We start from the raw sequence: 21,074 nt of genomic DNA on the forward strand, positions 1-21,074 counted from the left end.
TATACCATCAACAAGCTATTCACTTGGAGGTTACCATGTATCCCCAAAGCTATTAAATTTGGTGCGGTAAAACATCACAATGATATATCACTAACCACAATACTTTCCTATCATATTTTTACCTAGCTAATGACACTAAACAGTAGTATATCAAGATTTCTAAATATACTTGTTTGTAGGAAATTAAGGAAATATGAATAAATCATTTAATCTAAATTGTTGCTTACACCTCTCCATGGACCTATGACTTATGTAACCTGTTTATGACATCGGTTAAGGTAATATTCTCATGTATCTTCTCTTTTATAGGATTAATATGGAAACACTTTCAAAACTAACCTGTAAAATGTAAATTAATATGAATTTTGAAATAATAATATTTTTTGGCAATGTACCTTACACCAATAAAAGGAATATAGAAAATTGCTGCTTCCACTGGAAAATAAGGAAAATATATAAACTTTTGATAAAATGAAAGTTCTAAATAATTAGAATTATAGATCTGACATGACAATCAGCAAATTTTGAAAAACAAGTTTAGTAATCACAAGAAAAAAAATCAAAGACATTTCTCCAACAACAACAGCATTTTTTGTTTTAATTTTCTGTTTAGGGTTGCATCTTTAACAAAGCTAATGTAGCAGACACAGATTCTGCAGACAACTATTAGCTTGTTCAAGTACCATGTAAATTAAGATCACATTTTTTCTCTCATTACATATTCTTCTGCAGGTAAATATAATGGATTGAATATATGGCTTGCTAGATTCCATCACAATTTTTTGTTGTTAAGATTATGGTCATGATACAACAAATACTCAGTATCATAGACAAATATCACATGTATTATAATACACAGCTACTGGCAATATTCAGCCTAATTACAGACTGGGCCACATAAACTGCAGTTTATTCACACACTAATCCCCACAACTTGATCAAAATTTATACAATGATAATGCAAAGCCATAAATCATCAGCATCCTTTCCATTAATTCATTAACAATAACCATCATATAATCATTCAAGTCCCTGTCATCCAACAATTCTTGAGGCTCATCCAATACAATCACATATGGATGTTCTACAAAGTTAACTAACCCATCTGTTGAACAATATGTGCTGGGAGACAAGTTTACCTGTTTGCACACAATCAGTCCTCAATTCATGCATGACTTTGCAAACTAATATTGAGAAACTGTCATTTTCCATCAAACAATTTGTAAAAACTGAGATGAGCTCCTTAGTGATGCCCAAAACATAATTCACCAATCATAACTAATGAAATAATCCTACATCTCACTTAAGTCCAATCCACATACATACACAAACACAAAGGCAAATTAATTAGTAATTTACCCCATTCACTGCAGTTGGGGCATATATATCAGGATTTTTGTTTATGCTCACTGAGGCTGCAGCATATATGTCACAGTACATAATCTTTACTATTCACTGAAACTGAGGCATATGCTATTTTTTAAATTAGCTGCCTCTTCCACAAGGTGAAAAATATAGCCATAAATGCTAGCAGTGATATCCTAAGTATTTTCAGACATTACATCCTAAACTTTTTCTATATAAAGATCACTATATAGAGATATCAGGGTAGCCTGTATGAGATCAGCACCCTCATGTTATGTAATAATTTTTGAAGCTGCATCACTCTCACAAAATAACAGATATTACAAATGAAAACATTTTGTAATCACATTTGTTTGTAACAAAAAACAAAAATATCCTAATCTCTTTACGTATGCCTGAAAATACTCCCGGAACATTGCATATGCCCAACAGTGAAGCAGCATATATTAGAGGATGCATACTTGACATAAAAAATGTGTTACCAGGTGTTGTTTATCATTCTATTAAAAGATGATGTTCTAGTTTATCATAATAACAAACTTATGGGGATATTTTTCTAAAATATTTGAAGACATCCCACACAGACACAGACACACACGCAATGTCCTCGATTATGACACTCACAGTGAAGGGGGTAAACAATAAGCACACACGCAGCCAAAATCATCCCCTATTCAACTCTGCTCCCATTTACATAGGACATATAAGGTGCATACAACTTCCCAGCAGTCCATTGTTAAAGTGAATAATATCTTCATATTATTTGAAAGCTCCTTAATCACCATTCACATCAAGCTGAGTCATCTCATAAAATTTCCATTCCCATTCAAATTTCCAGCCCCATTACAGTACCCCAGCCTTTAACAATTTAATTACTGTATCTATCCATCATTCAGTCTATTTCCCCCTCTTCATACTTTCAACCATAATTTTGATCCATTTATCTATGAACCCACTATCTTCAACTTTACATTTGTATGGCATGAATCAAGAGTATAGAGCACCTAAGTTCATTCATATATATCCTCAGTTAATATTAGCATGCTGCAGTGAATATAGGCTTCCACATTAACATTGACTTTGCTTATTTTTCCCTTTGCACATTCCTGACTCATCCATTCTCACCTCCACTTCAACAGGCCTTTAACAATTTAATTACTGTATCAGTCCATCATTCACAGTCTATTTCCCCTCTTCATACTTTCAACCACAATTTCAATCGATTTATCTATGAATCCATTATCTTCAATTTTACATTTGTAATTCATATACGTCCTCAGTTAATGTCGAGTATGTTGGAGTGAATATGAGCTTCCACACTAACACTGACATTGCTTATTTTTCCCTCCACACATTCCTGACTCGTCCATTTTCACCTCCACTTCAACATGGCAAACAACTCCAATGAATACAAAAATCAGTGCTTCCTGTATCTCCACCATAAGCAATGCATTGCTAGATTCTGCCTGCATGTGGTTTCACTATGAGCAAAGAGTCGTTTTGGTGAGACTGTATCATTGTTAGTGGACGAAAAAGAGTACCATCTTGTGGAAATTCTCAATCCCCACTACTAGTCCATCATCTTCCCACAGTGCTACTGGATGTAGTACAGCCTTGAAGATTAAGGAGCCCCAAGATAAGTGGGGTTCTTGGAGAGATGATAATAATAATAATAATAATAATAATAATAATTTATTATTAATAATGTGTGCTAAAAAAGTACTGGTGATTGGGGGAAGCTGCTAGAAGCAGTATAAAGGTTTTATCAAAGGTGTAAGGCATGAGTAGGAAGACAGGAAGAATGAATGATTCCAAGTGAAGGGATATGTGCAATGTCACCACAGGTGTTTAATTTGTTTATGGAAGTGTTGGTGAGGGTGGTAAATGCAATTCTTTTAGAAAGGGGTGAGTATGCAGTCTATGAGGGATCAGAAGGCTTGGGAAGAGTCAATTGTTGTTTGCTGATCATACGCACAAAGAAACTGCATAAGTTGGTGACTAAGTTTGGAATGTGTGAAAGGAGGAAGAAGGAAGTTGAGAGTAACTATGAATGAAAACATGGTTATTAGATTTAGCATAACTGAGGGACAGGTTAGCTGAGGTGTGAGTTTAGATGAAGAAAACTTGGAGCAAGTGAAATGTTTTAGATACCTGAAAGTGGACATGGCAGCAAATGGAAGTGAGTCATAGGGTGGGTAAGGGGGCAAACGTTCTGGGAGTGCTGAAGAATGTATGGAGAGAAAAAGTTACCTGGAAGGGCAAAAATAGGTATGTTTGAAGGTCTAGTAGTCCCAACACTATTATATGGATACAAGGCATGTGCAGTGGAGGGTGGATGTACTGGAAATTAACTGTTTGAGGACAATATATTGTGTGAGGTGGTTTGATCAAGTAAGTATTTAGAGAGTACAAGATGTGTGGTTGAGAGAGCTAAAGAGGATGAGCTGAAATGGTTTGGACATATGGAGAGAATGAATGAAGAAAGGTTGACAGAGGATATATGTGTCAGAAGAGGAGGGAACAATAAAAGCAGGGAGATCAAACTGGAGAGGGAAGGATGGAGTGAAAAAGATTTTGAGAGAACAGGGCTTGAACATGTAGGAGGGTGCATGCAAGGGAAAGAGTGAATTGGAACAACGTGGTATACTGGGATCAACATGGTGTCAATCAACTGAGCCAGAGCATGTGAAGCATCAGGGGTAAAACATGGAAAGGTCTGTGGGGCCTGGTTGTGGATAGATAGCTGTGGCTTTGATGCATTACATGACAGTTAGAGAATGGAAGTGAGCAGATGTGGCCTTTTTTCATCTGTTCTTGACACTACCTCTCTAAACCAGGAAACAGTAATCAAGTATACAATAATAATAGTAATAATAATAATAGGTAGATCAGGTATTTTCTCCCAGGGTCTAACTCATCTCTGTCTATCAGTTATGCTATTATACATCTACAACCACTAATCTGTTATGCGACTTCTGTAATTGTTCCATCTTAAAAAGCTTTCATTCACAGGTTCAAACAAACTCTTCACACTAATCTCAGTTCTTCAATAATCTGTTCATTCTCCTATTTCCAACAAAATAATATACATTATCCATCTATGCTACTTATGTGCCCCCACCACGAGCTAGACCATGCAATACTTGGCAAGCTGCTGCATCACATGATTACTGCAAGGCCATTGGCAATTCAAGGGTGGGCCATTTTGTTAACCATTTCTTTCCCTTCACCTCGAGGCTTCCATACCCTCTGCCTTCTCATTTCTTTCCCAATAACTACGACCTGGCTTATTTTAGAGATAGGTTTTTAACTTTCTCCAAAATTCATACATACTATCCCTTGTCTTTTCTTTTTCCTTTTCATTAACCCCTCTATATTTCAATTAAGGCCAGGCCTTGATACGGACTTTTGTCCATGACTGGAGCCTCTAGTGGAAAAAAAATTCAATCTTTTTTATATATCAAAACCTACCAAAAACAGTTTTACATTCATATATCAAAGTTAAGGCATACTAAAAACTTAAATTATTCTCATTCATGAAAACTTTCAAAATATGCCTCAAAGCTTTCTCCTTAGCCAGAATCTACTCTGTTTATCAAACACTGTAAGCACTAGCATCAGTAATTATTACTTCCAAAGCCTAATCTCATGAGCAACTTTTAATTCTTTTAAATAATATTACTCTGTGACTGCTGACTGCCCATTTCTTTAAAACTTTGCTCTTTGTTGCATTTACTTTCAACATCCTCTTCCAGCACACATCAGAACAACCAATCTTCCCATCAAAACCTCCTGTGACTCTGGATGTAAAAATAGCATTTTCTGCATAAAATTATAATCATTTCCATTTTGTTCCACCATAGTTCAACAATACACAGCTATCTCCAATAATTCACTCTCATCCCTCATAATCACAATAAATATAACTGATGCAATCCCATATTCTATCAAACATCTCTCTTACCACCATTATAAAAGAGCTTATGAGCACATAAAATTCTACTGTGCACACTGAAGGGTAAAAATTTCCCAGCACACTCCCCAGACAACTTCTTTCTGCAAAATTTTCTCCACTTGCCTAAATACAAAAATCTGTTCCTCCCTCTCTCTCTCTCTGGGGGGGACCATGGAAAGGTCTTTGGAGCCTGGATGTGGATAGGGAGCTGTGGTTTCGGTGCATTAAACATGACAGCTTGAGACTGAGTGTAAATGAATGTAGCCTTTTTTGTCTGTTTTCCTAGTGCTACCTTGCTGAAGCAGGGGGTAGCGATGTTGTTTCCTGTGGGGTGGAGTAGCGCCAGAATGGATGAAGACAGGCATGTATGAATATGTATGTGTATATATGTATAAGTATGCACGTGTATATGTTGATATGTATGTGTATGTATATATGGGTATTTATGTATGTATGTGTGTATATGAGTGGATGGGCCATTCTTCATCTGTTTCGGAGCATTACCTCGCTGACGCGGGAAATAGCAATCAAGAATAATAAATATATAATAAGTATAATACTTCATGTACCAAGAGTCCCTTTTATCCTCATAAGGCTCTTGCAGCACCCAGTAAGAATCACAGGTCATAAAGTGTTGTCATGTTGGGTGTGCATCTACGTGCAAAGTGTGCAGGTTGAGTCGTAAGTACTCCATGTCTTCTTTATGGTAGCTGCATCATGGGCATGAAAGGTCTTAGGATATGTTCAAAAGATGTTTGTAGAGTTGTATAAATGTGTTAATCCAAAGCTTAAGCAGGAGAGTATGGCTCATGTTTGTCAAAGATGTGTGGTTTCTGATGGTTGGGTTGGAGTTTAAGACAGAGTTGGGAAGTCTACTGTTCAGTGATTGTCGTGTAATTTCAGTGTATAAGTGTTTTATCATTATACTTGTTGGGCTAAGGGGATCTACTTGGGGGTTGGAGGTTAGGGTTAGTGCTGTGGGTGGGAGGGGTCTAGTGTTGTTGCTTGGAACTAGGTCCCAAGCATGTTGAGGTGGGACTGTATTGGGAAGATCTCTATTTCATTTTGAAGGTGTTGAGTGTCTGTGGTTGCTATACATCCAGTGCATTATTCAATGGTTTGCAGTTTTGTTATATTTGCCTCTGAGAGAATGACCGACATAGTATGAGAAAAAACACGCCTCAACCATAGACATTTTGAGTGCAAAGAATATATGGCAAGAAAAGAATGAATAAAGTAATCAAAGCTGCTGGAGTGTTAGTAAACAAACCTGACTCTCAAAGGTAAAAAGGTTATAGGAAGAAGGAAAACTGAAAGGAGTTCCACAGATTTGCTGTTCAAGGGAAGATGGTATGGCATTCTTACGTCAATTCTTGTCTGGTTGGTCTCAACAAACAAAATAGGGGAAGCAGCAACCATTCTATTCTTTCCCTCCTACATCTACCTTTTTTTCTGTTACATAGATTACTATTACTTTAAATGTTATCAATCACAATCCTAACATATACTTTGTCAGATACACTAAGAAAACATTCCATTGTAGTTCTTGGACCCATTTTCATTCCCATTACCTCTGAACTATGAAACAATTGCCTTAATCTAATCGCAAGGTAAATGATCAACTTACCATGCTCTCAAAGCCAATCTTCAAATATGTTTAAGAGTATTTTCCCCTCTATTCTTCATCTCCTCACCCACCATTCCATCAATATCCCTTGATTTTCCATATTCAAGGTCCCTTACTGCCCTTTTTACCACCTACTCAGTCACATCTCCATCCAACACATATCTATTCTACATTCTGATTTCAAATCTTACTATAAATACCCATTTCTCTTATACCATGATCCCTTATCACAGACCTCAAATTAAGTATACTATATGTTTTTTAATACCTAAAACATAATGATTATATTCCAGTCTACCCTGTCTTCTCAATTCCTATATCATAAACTTAGGGGCAACCTTGTTAAAAATAAACATTTGCAACACTCATATCCACTGATGTATACACTCCACATATCCTTTCCTCATTGTCATTTTCATCTGGTAACTCTATAACTCCTTTAACTTTCCACTCTCACTCCCATTGTATCACTTATCATAAACAGTTAGACCTACTTCATCAACTAATCCTTTCAGTTTTATCCAAAAATTATCCTTCCTTAATTTACTCTCCTCTTTCATTACATGGTGTTCATGTAACTAATTCAATATTTCTACACTTACCATACTTGAATATCATAACTGATAAGCCTACAAGCTTGCATATTTGTACTCATATATCTTTCCAAACCACAACTTTCATTAAAATTCCCACAATTTTCCTTGCATAGATATATGTAATATCCAGAAAACATGATCACAAACCACTTTATTCAATTCAATTCAAATGTCACACTACCCCAAACTCTGTTTTCCTCAAACCCATCCCAATCACCCCCTCCTAAAAGCACATTTGTACCCATCCTATAACGTTCATCACTTATTCTTTTCATCAATTTATATTTTCAACCATGCACCTTACTTAAGTTTTTCACACAAAACCTCTGTCTCATATCTTTAACTGTTCTCCTTATCTGTACTATAATACACAAGTTATGACTATCCAACTCCTTTGCTTTCTTATCTATCTATCAATAAGATAATAACCTCTGTAGTTAGGTTTCTTTCTAACCATAAGAATCTCTTTTCCATATTGTATAAAAATTATCAAACCTTACAATTTCAAAGATATTCATTTAAAAATGAAAAAAAATCACATCATTACTATCATCTGATCATGCACAGAAGTACTGTAGCTCTGTCAGTATAACACGCCAGTGTTGAGTTGCCATTACGTATGTTTTCTCCTTTTTTTATCTACACCAAGAGTTGTTGCTGTTTGTCATGAAGGTCTGTCTTATATATCTTCTTTTGTACATAATCATTGTGATTAACTTATAATTTTTTCTCAACAAACTTACGAAAGTCAGTAAAATTACCAGCTGCAACAGCAACATTGCTTCCAATTGTGCTAGAAACACCTTCTCCTGCCTTATCTTGGTCAACCTTCAATGCTGGAAAAGTCAGCATCCATAAAATCACTCTCCACATGTTCTAAAGACAAATCATCTTTATCAAGGACTTCAGGATCATCTTTTCATCAGACTAACACTTACATAGAAATGTGGAGCCTCCTTTCCATTCCATCTTGATGCTCTACAATCATACCATAACACACATATCACTAAATGCCATAAAAAAAGAAAATATTAAACTAACATGTGACCTTACAGAGCCCAGACACATTTACTTTAAAGCATCAACTCCAACCATCATATGCTCACTGAAATACTAACTCAAAATAAAAATAAAAGATTATTCATGCTTCCAAGTACCATATAAAATTAAATATCCTCTATCATATCCATAAAAACTACATACATTTTCTTTCTTTCTTAGTAAGGTATGCTCTAGTTCTCATCACAGCAGACCATCTTAACTTCCAAAATTCTTGTCTCTCATAGTTAAGGAATCATTTTCACATAATCAATGACAAATCTCTCAAATAACTGAACAAATGAAATATGCCACGGAGTTTTGATCCTCCAAAGTTCCTGCAATCATTATTATTCCCTTTAAGATTTTACAATGAAACAAACACAGCCTTCATCATAGGGAAAATAATCTTAATCAGTACTAACGCACTGTCTATACATATTTAACAACAGATTCACCTCCGCTTACCATAACCATCCTCCCACCTCACCACTGCTTTTCCATTTCCACTTTCAGGATGTGCATTATTGATGCTTCTCACCCTTTTGTAATGCTTTCCTCTCCCTAGTTATCTATTCCACAATGTCCCAACTTCTAGTCTCATCAAACATACCTTGACATCTCTAATGAAATCTGTTACTGCTTTGCATTACACGTCCCAACTCAGGCACTTCATCACTATCAATTAATCATTCATCTTTTTTTTTTTTATTAGCCCTTCACTTTGAACCTTACTATTTCTTTTTCAACTTAATTTTTCCTTCATCCTTTCCTCTTCCTTAAGAAAAAAAAATGGTAGAAGTCAAAATTATAAAAGTGGAATAACAAAAAATTTCAAACATATCCTCTCATCTAACTGACCAAAAGCATTAAAACATGAGCACCTGACACAAAAGAGGGACGAGACAGAGGTATCACCCATTAGCTTTATTAGCCAAAAGGCCCAATAAATTCCACAAGCTACACTTTGGCTTACACAGCAAGCCTAATGCCTTTATCACTAGTTAAGACTTCATCTTGAAGCCAATCATTTTAACAGCTAAAAAAAAAGTTGGACCTCATCATACTCTGTACATTCACCATGCATATCAGGCATTCAAGAGTAAATACATCATTTCAGTGACATAAAACCAGAAAAAATTCCACCAAAATTTGTATATACAAGTTTCAGCCTTTGTATGCACTTATTATTAATATTACCATAATGGGAGCCTTTGGATTATATGCCAAAATAACAAACTTTAACCAGGATAAACACTAATCCATGAGAAGTATCACCAGCCTAACCCAAATTGTGTGATATTAAGTATAAACTTTTCTCTTGCAAAATTAATCATAATAAAAACCATAACTGTTAACAAAAAAAATTCTGATCTCAAATGATGCACAGGGAAAATATAACTAATTCAATCATCTAATAATTCCCCTTTATCTGTAAACCTACTTCCAAAATACTACTGACAGTCTGAGTGCTTGGAGAGCACCTGATACACAAAATTTCATCACACAAACCGAAGCACTTTACATCAGCTGAACATTGTTCAATTAATCAGGTTCCATGGGCTCACTGCTCTGGGTAAAAAATTACAGTGACTATAGAAATATTTGAAAATATACATAGCTACAAACAATTTTATTCTAAAGAGTAATTTTAACCTCTTCAGTCACTCTGCTGGATACCAGGAGACAAAACTTAATACTACAGTGTTCCTGTTACCTGTGTTCTGATTTCAATCGCATAACCAAAACACTGATGGTATAATGATGACAGATGCAATAAAATCTAAATAAATACTCAAGAGCACTGACTAATAACCACAGCTAAGAGGGTTCATCACATAGCTATGACCCAACTGAAAAGTCTTATCTGATGAGACAGTACTGTACTGATTCATCTCAGGTAATCTCAGATTAAGAAACTAGAACGTACTGATAGCAAGGTATCATCAGAAACTGGCATCAGTATTGCAAGTCTTGTTCTGTGCGATATTGTGTAGCAGCATCTTCACAGTCACGAAAAAATCAAAGCACATGTACATAATTTATATGTGTTAAATCTGTATGCTTTAAAATAACAGATATTACTTTTCTAAAATCAAGACAAATATTTCATAATGAAATTTTTTTTCCTATTATCAACTAACATCTGAATATAATAAAGTTACTACCAAAGGTTTATTCATGGTATACATTCACCGGCAAATCAACAAGCAAACACTCACGACTTTTACATATCAGATCACCATTTACAATTAAGAATCTTGGCAATAAAAATAAATCTAAATACTATGTGCAAACACAATGCACTAAACATCTGGTTGAATTCCAATGAAAAGAGATTTTAGTAACTGCTTCTATCAAAAAATATAACCCCTTCCAAGAAGTATGCTGCATTACACATACAATCTCCATCCTTCATTAAAACATGGAAGAAATAAGAAGGTGGACTGAAATTTCCTTAGAGGAACATTCATTTCACATGGCTAGGAATATTTGTACCTTCTACAATTAACACAATTTAACATTATGTTGCAACCTCTTAGGGCTGGTCATATATGTCAGCTACTGATATCAAAAACAGTAGGCAAGATACACCTTTGTAAAAATTCTTACTCAAATAATAATAACTATGACAAAATATTGTGTTAATATTCACCACCAACCTCTTCCCCCTCTGCCACCTCTTCTGCCTCCTCGTCCTCCACCATATGAATCAGACCCACGAAAACCTCTTCCTGATGGGTTGTACGGTGGAGTCCCACGTTGAAAGTTACCATAATGACCACCTTGATGAGGCCCATAGCCTCCTCTGCCTCTACCACGTGGTGAGTAGAAATTGGGGCCTCCACGACCCCTCCCCCTGGAGTTCTGAGGACTCCCATAATATCCTCCACTTCCCTGGTGATGATTAAATCCACCCCCTCTATACCCTCCACCTCGGTTTTTATTCGAATTTTGGAAACTACCCCTGCCTCGTTGCTGGTTAAACTCTTGGTCTAAGCTTTTCATGACATCTATAACATTGTTCTCATCAAAGCTACGACTATTATTATAATCCCTTCCCGTGTTTCCTCTCCCAACAGTTTTAGCAATAACTGTTGGGATATATTCTTCCCGTGAACACTTTTCTTCACCCGACTTATTGAAATCTTTATACCAACCCCTACCATCACTTGAACTTGTGTGCTCTTTGTCACTTGTATCTTCATTGGAATCATTTCCAGACTCCTTACGAGTCCTCACAGGCTGAGGTTCATAGCTTTCTATTTCATCACTGTCTACAGATTTTCTCTTTTCAGAAGTTTTAACTCCAGATTTTAATGCTCCAGTGTTATTAATGACAGACAATATGGCACTTACATCTACTTTTGCCAGACTATCAATGGGTTTGATTGCACTAGAATCAGAGTTAAAAGTTTTACTAATTCCAGCTATTACAGTGATAGCTGAACTGGAATTAGAAGTACCTGTAGTGGTAGTTACAGTCTTGGTTTCTTCTGAAGTTGTTGCAGTAACATTCTTGGAGACTTCAGAAGCTACAGTAGTAACACTCTTAGCACTTTCAGCAGTTGTAACAGGGACAGAGTTTTCATTTTTTCGCTTGTCTTTACTATCTGCCTTTTTATGTGATTCAGTCTTACTATTTCCTTTGGTACTACTCTCCTTTTCAGTTTTACTTTCACTTCCTTTCTTACTACTATGTCCTTCTCTCCCAGATTCATCACTAATATCCATATCATCTTCAGTGTCTGAAGCACTGATGTCCATGTCTGACCCTGAGTCTAGATTAATTTGCTTTATTCCAGACTTTTTCACTCGCAAATCTAGATCATCACCACTTGCAAACAAAGACTGAATGGAAGGTACAGGTTCTCCCTTAGAGTGAGGTGAGTGATCTGAGAGAAAACTATAATCATAACAACGGTAATCACTGTCAGTACCTTTTGGCTTTATACTCACTAAATTTTTTCTATGATCACTATCCTCACCTTCGGATACTAGTTCCCTTAAGTTGCTTCGAGATGGTGCACAAAAAGCAGGAGGCAAAGGAGGTGGACGCAGAACCCCTGAAAATCCTTTCTCAAAGGCAGGGGGAGAGGATGGTGTATCTGAATTCAGTGCTTCTAACTCTTCTTTACCTGGTGGTTCACCCCAGTTGCGGTCATCTGACTCGTCATCATCTGGATTACTATACTGTTCATAATCGGACCAACTTTGGCTGAAACCCCTTTGAATCAGGTCATAATCAGGTCCTGTTCCAACGATTCCATCATCTAGTATTTCAGGAGGAGGTGGGGGAGGGGGTGGAGGTGGAGGAGGAATCCAAGTAGAATTCGTTTCATATGATGGATAAGGGGGCTGTTCACTAGTAGGAGGGGGGTAAACTGGTTTGGGCGATGTTTCACCTGGTGCTGTGTAAGGGTAGAGTGGTTTAGGGGTATATGATGTGGGAGCAGCAACAGGCAATGGAGTATATGGAGAAGGTGGTTCAGTGGTAGGTGGATTACTTGAGCTATTTGGGGGTAAAGGTATAGAGAGGCTTGGAGGTGGACGGGTAAGATCTGGTATTGAAGGGTTAGGGTTGGAAGTGGGAGCGGACGTGGGAGTAGGGGTGGTAGATGGTTTGGAGGGCTCATATGTAGGAGCTACTGGAGATGTAACACTGCTGCTTGTACTCCCACTTCCTCCACTAGATTTACTTAAGTAAGCTTTGCCAAAGGTATCCAGAAGTTCAGCAGCACTCATGGGTTTCAGATCCTGAAAATAATAAATCTTTGAACACTTTTTGGAAGGAACTTGTCAAAAAGGTTCTGTATAAACTACAATATCATATTTTGGAAACAATTTGTAAATACTGAAAACACACTATTTTTGAGGTCTTAACTTCAGAATCAATACTTCCATTTATGATCATTAGTTCTATTCCATTTACATTGGATGTATCAAATGCACACAGGTATGTACCTTTTGCTGGAATTCATTTACATTTGGGATATCTCATTCTAGTTCTATATGAAAGAATACGTTATGTAAAAAAAAATCCACTATGGAGGAATGTGGGTTAGGAGTATATATACCTTTAGTGTAAGGCAGACACTTACCACGGAGGTGTTACCACGTGGGTGTCATGAGGAGTAGTGACAGCAATGTAGTGACTTTAGATGTAAAACTTCAATATTCTTCAAATCTAACAATTGAAATGAAGGATAATTTTCCCAAGCTTTCATCTCTATTTCAAGATCTTTTCAAGGAGCATGTTACAGGAACAGTTCAAATTTATATAAAAAACTAAACATAGTACAAAGCTCCTCACCTGATCCACCAATAACTAAGGATTAAGGTTCTACAGTAAACCCACCAGTAACTGAGGAATATGGTCTATGACCTGACTTAACATGTGAACAGTTGCTGACCAGGCAAAATGTTGAGACTAATCTCACAAGTACATAAATCATCTCTGTGTACTTAGTGCTTATATGTGAGGCATGAACCATAGTTACAATTCAAATGACTTTTCTCATATTTAGCATGAGATGAGTATATCCATGAATTCATGGTGAGATAATGAGAAGAAATACCAGAAAAAGATCTTAAATACCCATTATCTAGGGTATAACAAATCATAAAAAGCTAATCATATTACAAGATTTCTTTTTATTATTAATTATACTTAATTGCCGTCTACCGCGTCAGCGAGGTAGCGCAAGGAAACAGACGAAAGAATGGCCCAAACCACCCACACACACACACATGTATATACATAAAAGTCCACACATGCAACTATACATTTCAACATATACACTTTCTCTCTTTTATACTATTTGCCATTTCCCGCATTGGCGAGGTAGCGTTAAGAACAGAGGGCTAGGCCTTTGAGGGAATATCCTCACCTGGCCCCCTTCTCTGTTCCTTCTTTTGGAAAATTAAAAAAAAAAGGGGGGAGGATTTCCAGCCCCCGCTCCCTCCCCTTTTAGTCGCCTTCTACAACACGCTGGGAATACATGGGAAGTATTCTTTCTCCCTATCCCCAGGGATAATACATATACAAACACAGACATATACATATATACACATACATACTCATACTTGCTACCTTCATCCATTCCCATTGCCACCCAGCCACACACACACATCATCTAGGGTATAAGAAATCATAAAGTGCTAATTATATTACAAGTCATGCATTTTCTTTTCATTTATTTAACATTAATTATACTTAATCGCCGTCTACCGCGTCAGCAAGGTAGCGCAAGGAAATAGACGAAAGAATGACCCAAACCACCCACACACACACATGTATATATATAAACACGAACAAAGGACTGAGCATAAGAGGGAAAATCCTCACTTGGCCCCCTTCTCTGTCCCTTCTTTTGGAAAAGTAAAAACTGGAGGGGAGGATTTCCAGCCCCCAGCTCCCTCTCCTTTTAGTTGCCTTTTACGACCACAGGGAATACATGGGAAAATTCTTTCTCCCCTATCCCCAGGGATAGTTATAAAAAATTCTGTGGCCTGTATCTCAATAATTATATCAGCTTAATATCCATAGGTGATTCCACTTATGTCCAACACTGCTTGAAACTCATAAACAAAAAGGGTTGGTCATACAGAACTTCTTTAATACAAAAATAACATACTGTAAATCTGGAGTGACAAGCAGTGTTCTTTGATTATCCCATGATTTCTTTTAGCAAATCTTAACACTAACGTACAAGGGAACTGGGGCATGGGAATTTGAAAAACTGTATAAATCCACTGGTTTTAAGAATATGAAACTGTATATGCAGTACACTTCACTAAATAAAAACATGTGGAAATAATACGGAAATATGACCTACTTAATGTTTATATTTTTACCTTTGGAGGCTGAATTGGTGAGTCATATGAGCTAGTAGGTGTGTGTGAATATTCCCGGTCTCTAGATTTATGACTGTAGTCACGTTCTGACACCACGAGGTCTCTACTGCTGCTCCTGTATATCTCCCGAGATTCTGAGATGCCATCACAAGAGTCTCGGGAATCCCTAGAGCTTCTTGAATTCCTGTGTTCCCTTACTGATGCATAGTCTCTTCGGTCTAAAGAATCCCGATCCCAGGAGTCTCGAGCATCTCGAATCTCTTCTGAGTCCCTTCTTTCATCAGTATCCCTTAAACTTCGGGGTTCCTTACTGTCTCGAGTATCTCTTACATCTCGAGACTCCCAACTTTCATGAGCTTCAAAGGCATCTCGAGAATCTATGATCTCCCAAACTTCAGCATTGTCCTTAACAGGTTCAATAACTTCAGGAGAATGAATATCTTCAGTATCTTGTTGAGACAGTGTTTGTGGGGATAATTTTTTAGGGGATGCTTCATCTTTCCTGAGAGCAGCTAATCGACTGTCCAGATCCCCACTCATCCCCATTAAAGCATCTTTGGCAAACTCTGCAAGTTTTGCTGAATTCAAAAATGAGTCCAAACCTGTTGAAAAAAATATATAGATTAAATTTTTTCAGTCCCTATTCAGGTACTTTTTGTTGATCAACACACTTCCTTAAACTTTTTATGCTTTCCAAAGAAATGTACACCTACTTCAAATAACACAACCCAAACAAGCAATGAATATCTATCTATCTACTTCTCTGATGCCTGTTCCACTGCAATGGACATCATGAGAGAGTAAAATCAAGAATGAGGTAAAGTGAGAAAAGGTAGAGAATTATTCAATCATACTGCCTAAATTTGTTCACTTTCAAATTGCAAGGGTTGCAAACTCTCATTCAGGAAAAGTGTTACACAACTCAAAATTCATATGAAGCTTTAACCACCTCTGTGAATACCAAAAAAAATTAACAGAGACCTTCTAATTATCCCAGAATTTCAGATCAAACTAGGGTAGTCAAAGGAACTACCCCCATGGCCAATGAGAGGAAGGGTGTAGGGGGTACATCATACCTGAGCCTGGGGATACAAAAGGAGGCCCAGGAATTTCCTAGGACCTCAAAAAATGTTTGCATATATTGAAGACTAGCATTCACATTTTGTGTTTTATTATACTTTGTCGCTGTCTCCCGTGTTAGTGAGGTACCGCAAGGAAACAGACAAAAGAATGGCCCAACCAACCCACATACACACGTATATACATACACGTCCACACACACATATACATACCTATACATCTCAACGTATACATATATATACATACACAGACATATACATATATACACATGTACACAATTCATACTGTCTGCCCTTATTCATTCCCTTTGCCACCCCGCCACACCTGAAATAAAAACCCCCTTCCCCATATGTGTGCGAAGTAGCTCGAGGAAAAGACAACAGAGGCCACATTCGTTCACACTCAGTCTCTAGCTGTCATGTATAATGCACCGAAACCACAGCTCCCTTTCCACATCCAGGCCTCACAGAACTTTCCATGGTTTACCCTAGATGCTTCACATGCCCTGGTTCAATCTATTGACAGCATGTCAACCCCGGTATACCACATCGTTCCAATTCACTCTATTCCTTGCACGCCTTTCACCCTCCTGCATGTTCAGGCCCCGATCACTCAAAATCTTTTTCACTCCATCTTTCCACCTCCAATTTGGTCTCCCACTTCTCCTCATTCCCTCCATCTCTGACACATATATCCTCTTTGTCAATCTTTCCTCACTCATTCTCTCCATGTGACCAAACCATTTCAAAACATCCTCTTCTGCTCTCTCAACCACACTCTTTTTATTACCACACATCTCTCTTACCCTTTCATTACTTACTCGATCAAACCACCTCACACCACATATTGTCCTCAAACATCTCATTTCCAGCACATCCACCCTCCTCCGCACACCTCTATCTATAGTCCACGCCTCGCAACCATATAACATTGTTGGAACCACTATTCCTTCAAACATACCCATTTTTGCTTTCCAAGATATCATTCTCAACTTCCACACATTTTTCAATGCTCCCAGAACTTTCGCCCCCTCCCCCACCCTATGATTCACTTCCGCTTCCATGGTTCCATCCACTGCCAAATCCACTCCCAGATATCTAAAACACTTCACATCCTCCAGTATTTCTCCATTCAAACTTACCTCCCAATTGTGAGCCTACATAAAAAAGTATTCTTAAAGCCCATGTGAAGCTGACATTAATGAACTGTAATAGGTAAGTGAACACAGAACAGGATGACTAATAGAGAAGGGTAGGGGACCCGAAAGAAACTTTGTACCCCCTGATGAAATTCCTCTCACAGGCCTTTGACCACCCTTACCCGACAGTGTCAACTAAAAAGGCAAAAAGTTAAAAAACAATGAAATATATTTCCTTTCCTCCTCTTTCTTCTGTAACAAGGAAAGGTTATCCTGCAAATTCTGTGCACTATATGGTAGTAGGTATCACAGAACCTGGACTGCATAATCTTTTTCATATTATTTCTTATTATGCATAATCGTTGTTTCCTGCATCAGCGAGGTAGCTCCAGGAAACAGACAAAGAAGAGCCTATAATCTTTTTATGTATTTATAATGAACCCAGGGTCATGGAGCAACATGTCAATGAACTAAACAAAGGAATATAAAGCATCTAGGGGAAACCACGGAAAGGTCTGTGGGGCCTGGTTGTGGTTACCTATTACAGTTCATTAATGTCAGCTTTGAGAATGGAACATGAGCAAAAAATGTGGCCTTTCTTTTGCCTGTTCCTGTGCTATCTCAATAATGCAGGAAAAGACAAGCAAGCATGAGAAAAAAAGACCAATTTCTGTGAAAGAGTTCTGGTATTACCCTGGACCTTTCTAAAGGCTCCTGCAGCCCAAGAGTGTACTACTTCCAGAGGCAGGAAAATGAGAATCCCCTTTGGATTGAGAAGCTTTTTGACATAACTGTGCTCCCTACGATTCAGCCTTGCCAAAGGTGACTTTTCACTTTTAGTATGATCCCCAGTATATAAGAGTCCAGTAACACTGACTGCATAATCTTGGCAAGCTGCTGCATCACATGAGTGTTGTGTGGCCATCAGCAATTCGAGGGTGGGCCACTTTGATACTTGTTTCTTTCTTTACATAGTTGAAGCTTTGGAATTCTCTACCTTCTCATGTCTTTCCTAATAACTATGATGTGGCACATTTCAAAAGACAGGTTTTCCACTTCCTCCAAAATTCTTAAATATAATCCCTTGTCTTTTCTTTTTCCATTTCATAAATCTCTGGGTTTCAATTAAGGCCTGGCATTGACGTGGACTTCTGTCCATGACTATAACCTTCAACATAAAAAAATACACTATGAAGCAACAGTACATTCCTTGATAATGAATCTCTAAATTCTACAGTTTATTAGGTTTATTCAAAGTACTGTTAATAATTACATTATTCAAAATTTATATTCACATCCCATTTTCACACACTAACTACATTTCCTTGTGACTTTTCAACTTTACAAGTTATTATTTTTCTTGAATCTGCTTTATAAAAAACTGCATTTTAATATTAAGCTCCAGAAGACAAATGCTTGGAGTGTCCAAATGCCAGATGAGATAAAAGGAAGAAACAGGTAGTATGTTTGAGGAGAGGAACCTGGATGTTCTAGCTCTAAGTAAAACTAGGCTCATGGGGATGGGGGAAGAATGGTTTAGGAATGTCTTAGGGGTAAAATCAGGAGTAAGTGTGAGGACGAGAGCAATGTAAGGGATATCACTTCTGCTAAAGGAGTACTAGGAATGAGTAAAAGAATGTATAATGTGAATAAACACAAAAAAGGATTACAAGAGGTGGGTGATTGTTTATGCTTATGCACCTGGAAACAAAAGTCATGTGTTTTGCAGGAGCTGATTAGGTGATCTAAATGCAAAGTGGGTAACACAGTAGCAGGAGGTATAACTGGGGGGGCCACACGATACCCAACACTGTAAATGATAATGGTGAACAGCTTGTGGAGCTGTGTGCTGAAAAAGGACAGGTGATCAGGAATACCTGGTTTCTAAACAGGAATATTCATTAGAAAACATGGGGTAGATTGTGGACATGCATTATTAGATTATGTACTAACAGATTTGTAGGTATGAGAAAGTCTCTATTATATGAATGTGCTGAGAGGGACAGCTACTAGGCCTAATGCCAGGTCACTACTCGGTAGAGGTGAGGGTGACGGTTTGTAGAGGTATCTGGAAAAGAAATTGTATGGGTAAGAAGAGGACCGAAAGTGAATTAACTTGTTAAAGAGGCTTGTGAGAAGAGATAATATAAGAGATTTAGTGAAGAATGGCAAAGGATGAGATGAAATGAAGCTAAGGGATTGGGCGAGGAGGGAAAGGTGTTTAAGGAAGCAGTGCTTACATGTGTAAGAAAAGAGTGCGGAATATGGGAGGTGGGCAAATGGAAAAGGGTAGTGAATGGTGGGATGATGTTATATTTTAGGAGGTGAGCAAATGGAAAAGGGTTGTGAGTGGTGGTATGATGTTATATTGCCAGTGAAAGAGAAAAGAGAGGTACATGGGCATTACTTGCCATGAAAAAGTGCAGGTGATTGGGAAATGTACAAGAGAAAGCAGCAGGAGGTCCAGAGGAGGCTGCAGGGTCTGAAAAAAAAAGAGGGGTGGGCAAGTATTAACAAACTTCAGGGAGAATAATAAAATGTTTTGGAAGAAAGTTAACAGTGTGATAGAAAAAAAATATTGCAGTATCAGTGATGGTGAAATATGGGGAATGGTAAAAAGCAGAGATGAGGTGAGGAGATGAAGTGATTATTATTAATGTAATAGATGTGGGGTGTTTTGGATGTAAAGGTATCCAAAATGAGACAGTCATGGCACCGGTGAAATGAAAAAAGGTGGTGAAAGTCTTGAGTAAGATGAAGTGTGGACAAGTGTTTGGAATGGATGAAATTTAAGATGACTTTTTTAAGAAACAAAGTGACTATGTTCTTGACTGGTTAGTTAAGATTTTCAGTGAGTATAATGATCATGGTGAAGTAGCATGAAACTATATAGTGCCATTGTATAAAGGCTAGAAGGACAAAAGAGAATGCTTTAGGTAAAGGGGTATTTTAATCCAAGGTGTATATTGGTTTGTTGAATGTACCTGGTAAGTTGTACAGAAGAATGTGAATGAGAGGGTGGTGGCATGCACAGAGCAACAGTTGGGGAGGAACAATTTGGTTATAGGAGAGGAAGATGTGTGGATCAGGTGCTTGCTTTGAAGAACAGATGATAGAAATAAGTAAGGGAAACAGAAGGATTAGTATGTAGCATTCATAGATCTGGAGAAAGCATGTCATAAGGCTGACAGAGACGCTTTGCAGGTGTTACATATGTGTGGTGTTCCAAAAAAAGCTATTACAAGCAATGAAGCTTTTACTAAGAAAGTAAGGTGTGTGATAGCAGAAAAGAAAGGGGACAAGTGGTCCCAGGTAAATAAGAGTCTGCAACAGGGATGTGTGATGCTACCACTGCTGTTCAGTCTCTTTATGGATGGACTGGAGAGGAAAGTGAATGCGAATGCAAGGGTCAGTGTG

The 21,074-nt window shown here is 37.6% G+C and overlaps 2 protein-coding genes across 4 annotated transcripts in view; one reads left to right on the top strand and one right to left on the bottom strand.

Moving 5' to 3' along the window:
* The window catches only part of LOC139760261 (uncharacterized), a 79,509-nt gene that overhangs the window by 33,743 nt on the left and 24,692 nt on the right, over positions 1–21,074 (top strand). The gene's annotated exons all lie outside the window — the stretch shown is intronic.
* The window catches only part of LOC139760260 (uncharacterized), a 53,482-nt gene continuing 32,600 nt past the window's right edge, over positions 193–21,074 (bottom strand). For all 3 annotated transcript variants that reach the window (XM_071683198.1, XM_071683196.1, XM_071683197.1), the window contains exons 8-9: positions 15,440–16,041; positions 193–13,339 (exon numbers count right to left, since the gene is read on the bottom strand). In XM_071683198.1, the coding sequence (XP_071539299.1) occupies positions 11,234–13,339; positions 15,440–16,041 (2,708 nt within the window). In that variant the 3' untranslated portion in view covers positions 193–11,233. The remainder of the gene's footprint in view (positions 13,340–15,439; positions 16,042–21,074) is intronic.

Source organism: Panulirus ornatus, chromosome 36 (genome assembly GCF_036320965.1).
Source record: "Panulirus ornatus isolate Po-2019 chromosome 36, ASM3632096v1, whole genome shotgun sequence".
Lineage (NCBI taxonomy): Eukaryota > Metazoa > Arthropoda > Malacostraca > Decapoda > Palinuridae > Panulirus > Panulirus ornatus.